At 34.9% G+C, this 13,100-nt stretch overlaps 1 protein-coding gene across 1 annotated transcript in view; it reads right to left on the bottom strand.

Moving 5' to 3' along the window:
- Window positions 1–13,100, bottom strand: part of Rsrc1 (arginine and serine rich coiled-coil 1) — a 413,201-nt gene that overhangs the window by 160,019 nt on the left and 240,082 nt on the right. Inside the window, exon 6 of the mRNA XM_029565584.1 lies at window positions 506–557. Within this exon, the coding sequence (XP_029421444.1) occupies window positions 506–557 (52 nt within the window). The remainder of the gene's footprint in view (window positions 1–505; window positions 558–13,100) is intronic.

Below are 13,100 nucleotides of genomic sequence, written 5' to 3'. Positions count from 1 at the left end.
ATTATTATTATTTTTTAATGTGTATGTGTGTATTGTCTGCATGTAGGTAAGTGCACCCATGTCGTGCAATGCCCACGGAGGACAGAAGAGGCTGTCAGATCCCCTGGAATTGGCAGTTGTTAGCTGCCATGTGGGTGCTAGGATCCACAAGAACAGCCACTGTTCTTAACTGCTGAGCCATCTCTCCAGTCCCTAGAATTCGTTGATAGTCCACCAAAAGCACAATCCATAGAGATGAAATCAACAATTTGGGCTTCATCAAAATTAACATTAAAATTAATACACATTTCATCAATAAACATTTAAGAATGACTTTTTAGCACTGAATTTATCATTATACAGCAGCAGTAAGATGCTAAGTAATAAATGCCAAAAAAATATGATCCATATCTTATAAATCTGTGAGAATTTACAAAGTAGTATTTTTTTAACTCATGTGCAAGCATGCTTATTATTAGCTTAGGATTTACTTTTCATTTAATAAAAGTTAATTATCATCACTTACCAGCAGCTTCAAGGACCAACTGTAGCCTGGCTTTGGCCTGCTCAGCTGGTGGCTAAAAATCAACCATAAGACATTTAGAGGTCAGTTTTAACAAATAGAGCTTTAAATTAATGCAGTTATTTATAAAACCACTTATAAAACTTTATCACTCCCAATATTTCTATCCATCTACATTCTAACTAAATTCCATCACAGCAGTGCTTTCCAACCTATTCTCACCTTTGCTATCAAATCACATATTTCTTTAATATGGTGAAAGAATAATGAAGCTCTTTCTCTTCTTAATGGAAAAGGTTTGGTTACTACTTAACTTTGTAGTTATAAACAGTAACACAAATAACTGTAAATTTAATGATGAGGCAAATGCCACAGGATGTTTTTATATGAAAACGTGAGTGGCTGATTTGAATTTAAATACAAGAGCAACTTGAAGCCTTGTAATTCATGCAGGTCAGATCCTAAAATAAAGCATTTTCTGCTTTTTAAACTAAACTTGAACTGTAAAACGATATGATGTACTTCACAAACTTTCAGTTTCCACTAATTATCCTAAAACTGCTCATTCAATAAACCCTGATTGAATGTTGTTGACAAGGCTAAAACTCACTTTCCTATCAGTGATCTTATTTCTGAGATTTTTAGATAAATAGTGTTCAAACATGAATTATACTAAGGTAATGACTTCATAAAAGAACAGTTAAAAAGTATTCTATAAAAATGGTCAGCATCTTTAGTCATTAGGAAAATGCAAATTAAAACCAATCTTAGATTTCATTTTATTCCAGTCAGAACAAACAATGACAAGTGGGGAGAGCGTGGAGGAATGGGACCTCTTATCTACTGCCCGCAGGAGTGCAAATTGGTGCTGCCGTTATTAAGAAGAGTGTGGAAGTTCCTCAGAAAGCTAAAAACAGACCTCCCACATGATCCAGCCATACCAGCCTTGGACATAGAACAAAGGACTGTATCCTACTACAGATACCTGTTTGTTCATGTTCATCGCTGCCTTATTCACAGTTAGTTAAGAAATAGAAACAACCCAGATGTACATCAACTGATAAATGGATAATGAAAGCATAGTACATTTAGACAATGGAATATTACTCATCTGTTAAGAAAAATGAAATTATAAAATTCACAGGTAATTGGATGGAACTGGAAACAATCATCCTAAGTGAGGTAACACAGACCCAGAAAGACAAACATTTATGCTCCCTCTCCTCAGTGGATGAACTGAATTGAATCTTTCTACAGGTTTGTTGCACTGAATCTTTCTACAGGTTTGTTTCAAATGGAAAATCCTTAGAGAACAGGAAACTAATAAAGGGCCATGGGAGATGGAATGTAGTGATACAAATAGAAAGGGGAATAAAGGGTAGGATGGGGAAATGGGAGGGGAGGACAGAGGAGGGAGCAAGAGGAGGAATAATTAGCACTAAAGGCCTTTTGAAAGAGTCATATGGAAACCTACTATAGAAGCTTCTTTCAGTATATACATATACAATATAAAAAGAGTTTAAATGGGGTTGCCTTAAAGCAGAGGTTCAATGGCCCTCTTAGACACTACAGGCTAGGAAATGAAAAGGTCACTGTCATGAGTGGACTCCCTCTTTTGACCCAACAGACCCTCAAATAATACTGGCTATTGCCACTGCACTTGGTTACCCACCAGAGCTTGATGGTAAGACCCTATTGCTGAAGACACTACATACCTAACTAAGTCACAGAACAAAGGAGAAATCAAGCTGGTACTGACCTGATGGCTAGCCTTCAGAGTACTAGAAGGTGCATTCACGTTACTGGCAGAGAAAAGTAATCACCAACCCTACCCAGCTGTGAACCTGTAGCCTACAATAATGAACTGGCGTGGCAAAACATGTCCACTGGTACAACAGTGGCATGAATATTATGGGAGTAACCCATCAACTTCCGATTAGATTTAAGGCCCACTTCACAAGATGGGAGGCCATACCTGACACTGTCATCAGGGTTAAGAACCTGTGGCTAGATAGGTCACAGACCATAGGGGAGAAACTACTGCTATCAATCTGGTAAATAGAAACAATATTAAACTAACTCATAATGACTTATTGTTATACCCACAGATTAGCACATCTTTCATCTCTCACCAGATAAGGTTTTTCTTACAACAGATGGCAATTAACCCAGAGATCCACAAATGGTCAACATGAAGAGAGTAAGAGACTGTGGAGTACTCATCCCTAAATGGGACACCTATATTGTACCCTCTCTTCCCAAGGCTCAGGGATCATTGTGGAAGAGGGGCCAGAAAGATTCTGAGAGCCAGAGTTGGTAGATAAATACAAGGAAACTGGTTGAATGGAGACCATGGGGTACTTGCATATATGAACCCACAGTGCTTATGACAGCATGCAAAAGATCTGTGAAAACTGGCCAAGCATGGATGGAGGAGGTAGACAGGAAGTTCAGGCACTAGCTGAGGATCTCTTGGCATTTGATGGATGCTGGGAGTGGGAGGGTCAGTTTTCTTTACTGGAGTGATGCCAGGTCGGTTGATCAGACTCCAAGGGACCCATACCCAAGAGCTCTTGGAAAACACAGATTAGACTCAATAGCCTTAAGAAAAAGACAAATAACAAGAGAGGATATGAAGTGTGGGGTGGGGTAGGAAGGGATGCAGAGGGAGTTGGGGGTCTGAATATGAGCAAAATACCTTGTATGAAATACTCAAATCAATAAAAAAAAACTTTTATAAAAGAATTCTTAGAACTGGGCTTCACACTGCCATACATTTATAAAGATGTTTCAATAAACTAAACAATCCAAACAATCTAAATAATACAAAGTTTATCATTTTAGATATAGTTGGTATGCTTGAATGTTTTTCTATTTGTAAAGAAGCAGGTTATGTTAAATAACTAGATGGAGACATAATAAAGCATTTGAATAGTGAAACTGAATAAAGAATTTGAATAGTGTTTCTAAAAGAACCAACTTAAGAAAGAGGATGTGAGAGTGGTGAGCAAGACAAATGAGGGGACAGGGAGAAGCTTTTTATATTGTAGAATGGGATTAACAAACCATAGCCCTGAATCAGAGGCCAGGTTTATAAATATTCTTTATTAGAATATCCCATGCCATTGTTCTTAACCCACGCAGTTTATCTATACTAGTTTTTGAGCTCAACTCAATAACTATCTGTACCCTTAAGAAAAAAAAGGTGTTAATCTCAACCAAAGAAGTTGGGAAGACATAGAATACTTAAACAGAAGGATGATGTGGTCAAACCTGCACTTGATGTATCATTCTAGCATGTTTGAAGATAAATTAAAAAGAATGTAAGTGGAGTCAAAGGGCTCAGTGAGGCAGGAATAAATTTCACATGAGATACTGGGGGCCTATGTAGAAAGGAAGGACAGGATCAATCATATCTCAGAAATATTACATGGCATAATGAAGAGACTGACTGGATATGAGAAAAGGAGTTGAGAGAAACAGTTTTATAGCATATTTCTATAGGGAGAACATGTGAAGTATGTTTATATAAGCAAGCTTTATAAAGTCATAAAGTCAAATAATAAAGACATCAAATTAATATATTACAGAAAATGTCAATAGAAACTGACATCTACTAAAAATAACCATATATATTAAAGGAAGGAACTGACCAAGTAATTGCCATTATGCAGAAATGCAAGTCCAATCTAACAAAATTTACTTTTCACAAGAGTTCAAGTCATGATAAAGATCAGTATTATGAAGAACGAAGTGTTTCTCTGGCTCAAGAAAGTTTGTGGTCTCTGCCATCTACCTACCACATATAAGAGAAACTTGAAATTATGCAATATTACATAAATTAGAATGGCAAAAAGCAAATGATATTCTGACTAGCAGGTACTGAGTAAACTAAGAATTAGAAAACACATGTGTGAGGGTATCCTGATAACCAATGAGTATCCTTTGCTAGGAAAAAACCTTACTTTATTGGTTCAGAAATTTAATATGTATTTTTTGTATGTCATAGTGAATTTTAACCATAGCAAAATATAGCAAAATATACAAAAGTGTGTAGTTAATATTAAAATCATCTTAACACTATTGCTAAAGTCCCCTACCTCACAGAGTTCCTTTCATGGCAGATCTCTCCCTCCCCCTATTTATAACCACTATCTTCAGAGTATAATGACTACCAAAGGAAAGTTTTTTAAAATTTAATTTATATTATTTATTTGTTTTATGTATATGAGTGTTTTATGTGCATGCAGGTAAGTGCACATGTGAGCAATACCTGTGGAGGCCAGAAAAGCATGTCAGATCCCCTGGAACTGGAGTGACAGCTGGCTGTTAGTTGTCATGTGGGTGTTAGGAATGAACCTATGTCCTCTGAAAGAGCAGCCAGTGTCTTAGTCACTGAGCCATCTCTCCAGCCCTCAAAAGAAAGATTCTTAATGATAATGGCTTATTTTTATAAATCTGTTAGTATAAATTTATTTTTAACTAATTACTTCCACATTCTACAATGTATAGCTTAGATTTCAAAACCAAAAATAAAAGCAGTTTAGTGCTTTCTTCTAACAGATGATGGACTAAAATTAAGACTGAATTTAAATTTAAAAAATTATCCAGCTAAATTACTAGGACATTCATGTAGTCAAAGCAATTAATATGTATACATAACATATATGAATATGGTTTGAATCTGTTCAGAAGAAACATTTTCAGACAATACACTTGAATCAGTAAATGAAATCTGACTATATTATAAATACATTTGCCTATGTAGATACAACTAATACTTAAAATTAAATCTTAAGAATTCCAATTATGGGGATAAATGCATTGATAGACTGACTAGGCCAAAGAAGTTAATCTCTACTTACAAATATTTTACTTTGTATAGATTCAGTGCTGAATAACTTTTCTTGAAAGAGATAATGGTAGATGTGAATGTTTTGCTATTTACAATTGTTTTTTAACTGTGACCAGTGAATAAGTTAAAGGGATATGGGATTCTTGGTCGAAGTCTTGTCTTTTTATCACCTGGTCCTCAAATGTGTTCCAAGAACACTGATTCAGAGCTTTGGACTACCCCAGAAGAGGGAAAGCATTGCCATGGGCCACTCGCCAGAACCCATTAGATCCTTGTTTATTTGCTACTTGGCAAAAAAAAAAAAAAAAAAAAAAAAAAAAAAAAAAAAAAAAGGAAGGAAGGGAGGGAGACAGAGAAGGAGGGAGGGGAGGGAAAATGTTTAGCTAGAGATAGAAATGGAGTGTAAGCATTTATGTTGCCATCATTGATATTTACATATATTGCTTTAAAGAAAGAAATTAAGGAGAAAGAAGAAACAGAATATAGAGCTAAAAGAACATTTCAGAGCTATGAATGTAGCTCAGGGGTGGAAAGGTGTGGACAGTATATGAAGGTCCTGAGTTTGACCCACTTCATTGAGAAATATATGCTAACTTATTTTAATTAAATTTGATCATATTACCTGGATTAGAATACCTTTAGGGCTTTACTGTAAAAATATATGTTGCTTGAGCTGTGTTAGGCTCATGATTAGTGTGAATCCCACTTAACATTGGTAAATGGTACTTTTACCATTTATCTCTACATTATACTTTAATAGAAATTATACTTTATTGAATAAGAAAACAATACCAAATAAAATGCAAGTAATAAAGCAATTTGTCAAAGAATTACCTATGATGATGATGATGATGATGATGATGATGTGTGTGTAGGTGTAGGTGCACATGTGCCATGGTGCATATTTGGAAGTCAGAAGACAATTTGGGGGAGTCAGTTTTCCTTCCACTGTGGATTCCAGAGATCAAACACAGGTCATGAGATTTGCATAGCAAGCGCTTTTCTGCTGAACATCTTGCCAATCTTCAATTTTTAATCAAGAATAGTTTAAAGTGCATATTACAATTATGTTGCTTGTGGAAACTTATATAGAAAAATTATATTCCATTAAGAAATGATATTACTTATGTCAAAATTTGTAGTACATAATTAGACAAATATCACCTAATAGAATTATAGGGACTAGAAATATAATTTCCTTATAAATTTCAGAACAGGAAAAATAACATAAACTTTTACTCTAAGTATTCTTTTTTTTCCCAGAGCTGAGGACCGAACCCAGGGTCTTGCGCTTGCTAGGCAAGCACTCTACCACTGAGCTAAATCCCCAACCCCTACTCTAAGTATTTAGATGCTGTATTAAAGTTAAAACTGATTATTATGTTATGATATAGTAGCAAGATGATATAAATTCTGTACTATGATTTTCAACTCAAAGATTTACTGCTAAAAATTCTTATTACAGAGAGCTTAACCTTGCTAAAAGCATAATCCTTTCAGGAGAAGAGCTTGGCAATCTTTCTATTACCATGGAATCCCCAGAATTTTCCCCGCTTCATTCCCTCTACTTGGTGACAGGTATAAAATGCCCTCACTTTGTGGAGATGAACAGAACTTTCCTGATTCTAAATTTATTCTTAATTAGTCTTTTCCCTATAGTTACTTATAAATGTACTAAAAATACTATGGAAACTAACTTAAGCCAGCAGTCCTTTGGGCCATGACCATGCAAAACAAGCAGAGAGCAGACCAGGCTCAGACAAACCAGTTGACACATTAAGCTTCTTAAACTATTTCAACATTCTCAATTTCACACATATTCAGCTCCCTGAACTCTTTGCTACTATTGAAACCCTGGAAGTTGGTAAAGCTAAGCTATTTTTTTCCATTTATCAGCAATAATTTCAAGGTTTTAAAGAAAAAGAGGGAAGTAGAAAGTCTGAAAGAAAGGTGGTGGCTGAGCTAAAGAAAGAACTCAACCTTGGATTATTAACTAGATTAACCCTAACCCTAACTAGATTAAATGGTTTTGGTTTATCATCCTCAATTCTGTATTATGATATACGCTCCATATAAGAAAAGCACACAGGAACCCTTAAACAATGAGAGAAACTAAAACCTATTTGGAAAGAATGCATAGTTGAAATACTATATACATCCTGGGTCAGGGTCCTTACAGAGTGCTTGTGTGGCCTTTTAGCTAGGATCTAGCTATGGGCTGGCCTAGAACTAACTGCTATGTAGTCATCTGGCTTCAAACTCAAGATTCTACTACTTCTGTCTTCCAAAGGATCACAGAATGTACCACCATACCCAATACCCCTTGCAGAGTCTTGGCATTATACTTTATAATTCAAGATTTATAACTTCCATTTGAATGAAAAATACTTTGAAGCAAGTCTGTATATAACATTTTGTACCTGTATATAAAGAAGTATGTATAAGGTAAGTTAGGGGAAAAAAGGTAAATAAAATTTTCCGACTTCATAGTCTTGGTATATTTTATATTTCAAGATTTATAACTCACCTTTGTTCAAAAAATATTATTACCTAAGTCTATACATAACTAATTTTTACTTGAGTGTTAAGTATATACAAGGTAATATAAGTGTGTTGAGGTTAAAAAAATGAATGAAAATAGTTTGTGACTTCATACTTCTTATGGTGTAACTAGACAGATAATCTGCATAATAAATTAAAGAAGCCAGTACTTAGTAAATGGTTACACTCTGCCAAGTATGTGTATTATTTCTATCTTAAAATTGTCTCAACTTTATGTACAACTGAACTACAACAAATTGCCTACATTTAAAGCATCTGATTTGTATGCCTGAATTATGTTAACTCATACATGTTGTTCTATCTATTAATAATTCATGGGTCTTAGTATTCTTCTGCAAGAAGTATCATAATTTCCTTATGCATTAACCTGTCAATAATTATTCAAATTATCCTGAGAATTTTTATTTTATTATTTAAAATGCTACAATCAGATACAAATCTTTGTATAAATAGGTGCCTTTACAGCTCTTGGGTAAGTATGTAAAATTGGAATAGCTGCATTATATGGTAAATATGTGTTTAACTTTAAAAGAAACTATCAAAGTATTTCTACAGCCATTTTACTTTCACACCATTATTTATTGAGGGTACCAGACATGCCATATTCTAGCTAGCTATCACTTGGCATTATTTCCAATAAGCAGTTTCCTTTCATACCTATCTTTGTTGCTCTATGTGTACTAAGTATGCTTTTTCCACTACCTATTTCTAAGATTTTTTTTTTTTGCGACAGGGTGTCCCTGTAGCTCCAACTGGCCTAGAACTTAATATGTAGGATCTCTCACAGAGATCCGCCTGCCACTGCCTCCTGAGTGCTGGGATATAAGATGTGTGCAACCATATTTGGCTAGATTTTCTTCTTATAACCAGCTTTTAAATCAATCTTTTTAGATATACTGGTTTATAGATTTTTAATGAATTTTAAAAATTTAGTTATTATTTCTTCAATTTTCTTTTTCTGCTGCTTCAGTTTCTTTTACTTTGGTGACTACAGTTATATTTTGGCAGCTCACAAATGCTTGTTTTCTTTAAGTTCTATTTTTTCTCTGTGTCTAGTTTTATTTTAGACCATTTCTTTTTCTGTGCCTTCTAACTCACTATTCCATTTTCTGCACTCAAACACTACCACTAATTTTACTGACTCTATTTTCTATCATAGTTATGCATATTTAGAACTTTTATGACTTTTGTATCTATACTTATTATGTCTACTCTTTCTATGAATAACAGTTCTCCAATCATATGCAATAGTTATAACCTTATAAAATTCGTGCCCAATAATTCTATCACTTTGTCAATCCTCTACTGGTTTCAACTGAACAATTTTTCTCTTTAGTTTATACTATATTTTCTTTCTTGTATCCATGTTAATTTTTATATTAATTGGGTTTTAGTCTGGAACACACCTAAATTACTTGGAAACATTTTTAATTGACAAATAGTATCTGCCCATATTTATGTCCTTGGAAACACTTAGATCCCTCAGTTCCTCTTTTGATAGACAGATTAGCTTTCAGGCTAATTTTCTCCCACTGCTGAGGCACTGAATGTTCAAGTGCTTGATCAGTAGCATCATAAATGATGAGTTTTGCAGCACTGTCCCAATTCTGCATGAATGACAGTAACCCTAGCCTAAAATCACTTCAGTTCTATCTGAATCCCCTAGTTTCCCTGCATGCATGTTATGTTTGGTAGTTTGCTGAATACTTAAGGGAGACCCTTGCAGACCTCCTGTAGCTCATTCCTCTTTGTTCTGTGAATCCTAAGGGCTTTGGCCTCACTGATCTCACAGCTCCCATCTTCTCAACTGAAAAAGACTACTAAGCTTTGCTTGGGCTCCTCCCTGTTCCAGGACCCAGACACTGAAGGTGGTAAGATGAGGTGATCACAGGGATCACCTCATTTTTCCTGTCTCTCAGTACTGCTCTTCACATTTGATTCCCACTGTTGAGAGAACTACTGTTTCACGCATTCTATCCAGCAATTTGTTTTAAGCGGGAAGATAGATCTGATTCATTACTTCATCTTCACTGGAAGCAGAAATCTGTATTTATTTTAATATTGACAACTTTGAGAGGCAAAATGACTTGCACTAAGTTGCAGCCATTTTTTTCTAGTGCATCTCAATAAAAATGCATCACCTATATAGAGAAACATAAAATCTTTTTGTTTCTATAACTTCTTTTTCATAGCTAATCTATATTCTTTCAAAGTTCAACTCAAGTGACATCACCTCCAAAAAAATAAAAAAAAAAAAACCTCATCAATTTCAGCTTCTTTGTTCCTAACATTTCTGCATAAGGGCTGTAACTGCCTACTTTCCTCTCCTGTAATGTCTGGCTTGTACTTGTCAATGCACTTTTCATTTCTGAATACTTGTTTTATTGCCTGTGTTTGCTACCAATCTATGAGCTTCATAAATACAATGACTGCTTCCATCTCTATCAATAGCACCTAGGAAATGTATGGATATAGTAGGCACTCAGAAGTACAGTTTGAACTAAAGCTGACTTCAATTTTTCAAATCCTGATAAGTATCATATATAAATTAATATTAAATTTTGAGTTTTAATGATTCTACTCTTACAAATTTATCCAATACAAGCTGGATCAAGTTCAGGAACATAATTGTATGAGGAAAATTATAACAAGTAGTAACAATGAACTATAAAATTCTGCATAAAGTGATAATTAACCAACCAATTTGACAATAAAATGGCAACTATTAAAGTGTTCTTATGAGCTTCAATAACATGTAAGCGATAATTTCTATGTGCCACATGGTTCTTGGCCATATTATAGATACTGAGAGAGCTAAGATACTGAAAACAATTTATATACTACTGAAAAAATATGATAGGTATTATTTATTACATAAACCTAATGTCTGAGCTCCCTAGCTCAATTAACAAAATCCTTCTAACTTTTAAATGAAGAACAAATTATCTTAGTTCATAAAGCTGATACAGTAGCAAAATTTGAATCTGAATCCATTTTATGAAATGTATTGACTTAAGAACACTGTGCTAATTAACAGCTTGAGATTCATTTTTTAAATAACTTTCATAGGGGAAAAAAGAAAAATATAATCATTTCTAAGTGTCAGAAAATTTGATATAAAGTTTAAACTAAATTCTATTTAACCTTTAAATATTACCACTAATGATCTTGAAGTCTGTAAGTACCAATTAAGGAGTTCATTTTAAAAGGCTTTTCAGATGTACAATATTTAAAATATCAGACATTATTTACAGTATGCAATAGAGGCTGTGAATTACCACAATTTAACACAATCCCACTATATTATTCAAGAGACATCAGCAGCTTATTGCATTTCTAGCTATATGTTGGGAATAAATGCACCAGTTTTTTCTTCTTGTGAGACCTGAGAGCAATAATTAGATTAAATAGTAAGTGAAAATAAAGCACTGGTGTTTCAGTTAACATTATTATAATCACAAAGTCACTTTATAATTCATCATAAGTAATGATCTCCGTTGAAGGAAAGTACAAATTATGGGTATTGTTAGCTATGATTTGAAAGTATCAGCTGTTAACCTGCAGCCATTTTCAGTCATGAAAAACTGCCATACTAGTAATATGATACTGCTTCATACACTTTCAAAAGTAGCTATTAAAAAGGATAACTAAATAATACACCATTGTGTTAACTTGGGGGGTGTGGTAAATTCAAATTCTTCACCATGTAATTTGTCACGTATTTTCTTAAACTGGCCACTGTAGAGTAGCCTGAAAGACACCAAAAGCTGGCAAACAAAAAGACCAGTGCCAGGAATGGATTCCCTATTTTGGAGCTGGTGACCAGGAAGGTCACTGCACTTGGTTACCCACAAGAAACTGACAGTAGGACACTATTGTTGAAAGCACTACCTTGGTTTTGAATGAGAATGTCCTCCATAAGCCCCAAGTGTTTGGGCAGTTTTTCTTCAGTTGGTGGCTTTGTTTTGGTGAGATTTAGGATTTTGGTGAGATTTATGTCCATGCCTGAGGAAACACATCACTGGGGGCAGGTTTTGAGAGTTCTTAAACCTTGCTGGATTTCCACTCTGGTTTTCCCTGCTTGCCTGAAGATGTGAGCACTCTGCTTTCTGTTCCAGCTACCTTTTCCCACCATGTCTCATCTGCCATGACAAACTCTAATCCCTCTGGGTAAACTCTTCCTTTTATAAATTTCCTTGGTCATGGTGTTTTATCACCACAGCAACAGAAAACTAACTAAAACAGACATTAAATATCTAAGTTGTAGAAAAAAAGAGAAATCTCCTAGCACTCAGGAGGCAGAGGCAGGCGGATCTCTGAGTTCAAGGCCAGCCTGCTCTACATAGTGACACACACACACACACACACACACACACACATAATTTAAAATGAAATAAATCTAAAAAAATAAAAATTTCTTGGTAGGGCCAGGCGTAGTAAGCCCATACTTTAATCCCAGTACTCAGGAGACAGAGGCAGGCAGATCTCTGTGAGACTGAGGCCAGACTGGTCTACACAGTGAGTTCCAGGACAGCTCGGGCTACAGGGAGACCCTGTCTCAAAAGGACCGAAAAAAAAAAAAAAAAAGAGAGAGAAATCAAGCAAGTATTGACCTAGAAACTTCATTTCTATTGGTTAGGTTCACAGTACTTGAAGGTGCTGTGATTGTTACTAGCAGAGAAAGGTAATCATCAGCCTTATGCAGCTGTGAATGCTATAAACTACAATAAAGATGGGTGTGGGAGAATATGCCCAGTGGTGCAGTAGTAGCACAAATGTGGGAATAACTAACCATCTTTTGATTGGATTTAACACCTACTTCACAAGATGGAGTCCATATCTGACACTGTTATTAGGGCCAAGAACCTGTAGCTAGACAGGTCAAAGACCACAAGGGAGAACCTACCAGTATTAGTCTGCTACACAGACATACTATTAATGACTTATTGTCATACACATAAGTTATGGATATCTCAATGCTTATCAAAGAAGGTTCTTTGGCACTGGGAACATAAATTTTACTCTATTAACTGCACACAGACAGACACACGCACACACACATATGTATATATACATATATATGTAAATAAAATAGAGCACATGAAATTGGGCAGTGGGTGAATCTAAATATGATAAAAATAAATTATATGAAATATTCAAATCAATAAAAATATTGAAAAA

This window comes from Nannospalax galili, unplaced genomic scaffold (genome assembly GCF_000622305.1).
Source record: "Nannospalax galili isolate Female #2095 unplaced genomic scaffold, S.galili_v1.0 scaffold617, whole genome shotgun sequence".
NCBI lineage: Eukaryota > Metazoa > Chordata > Mammalia > Rodentia > Spalacidae > Nannospalax > Nannospalax galili.
This window is presented reverse-complemented; position numbering and strand designations above follow the sequence as displayed.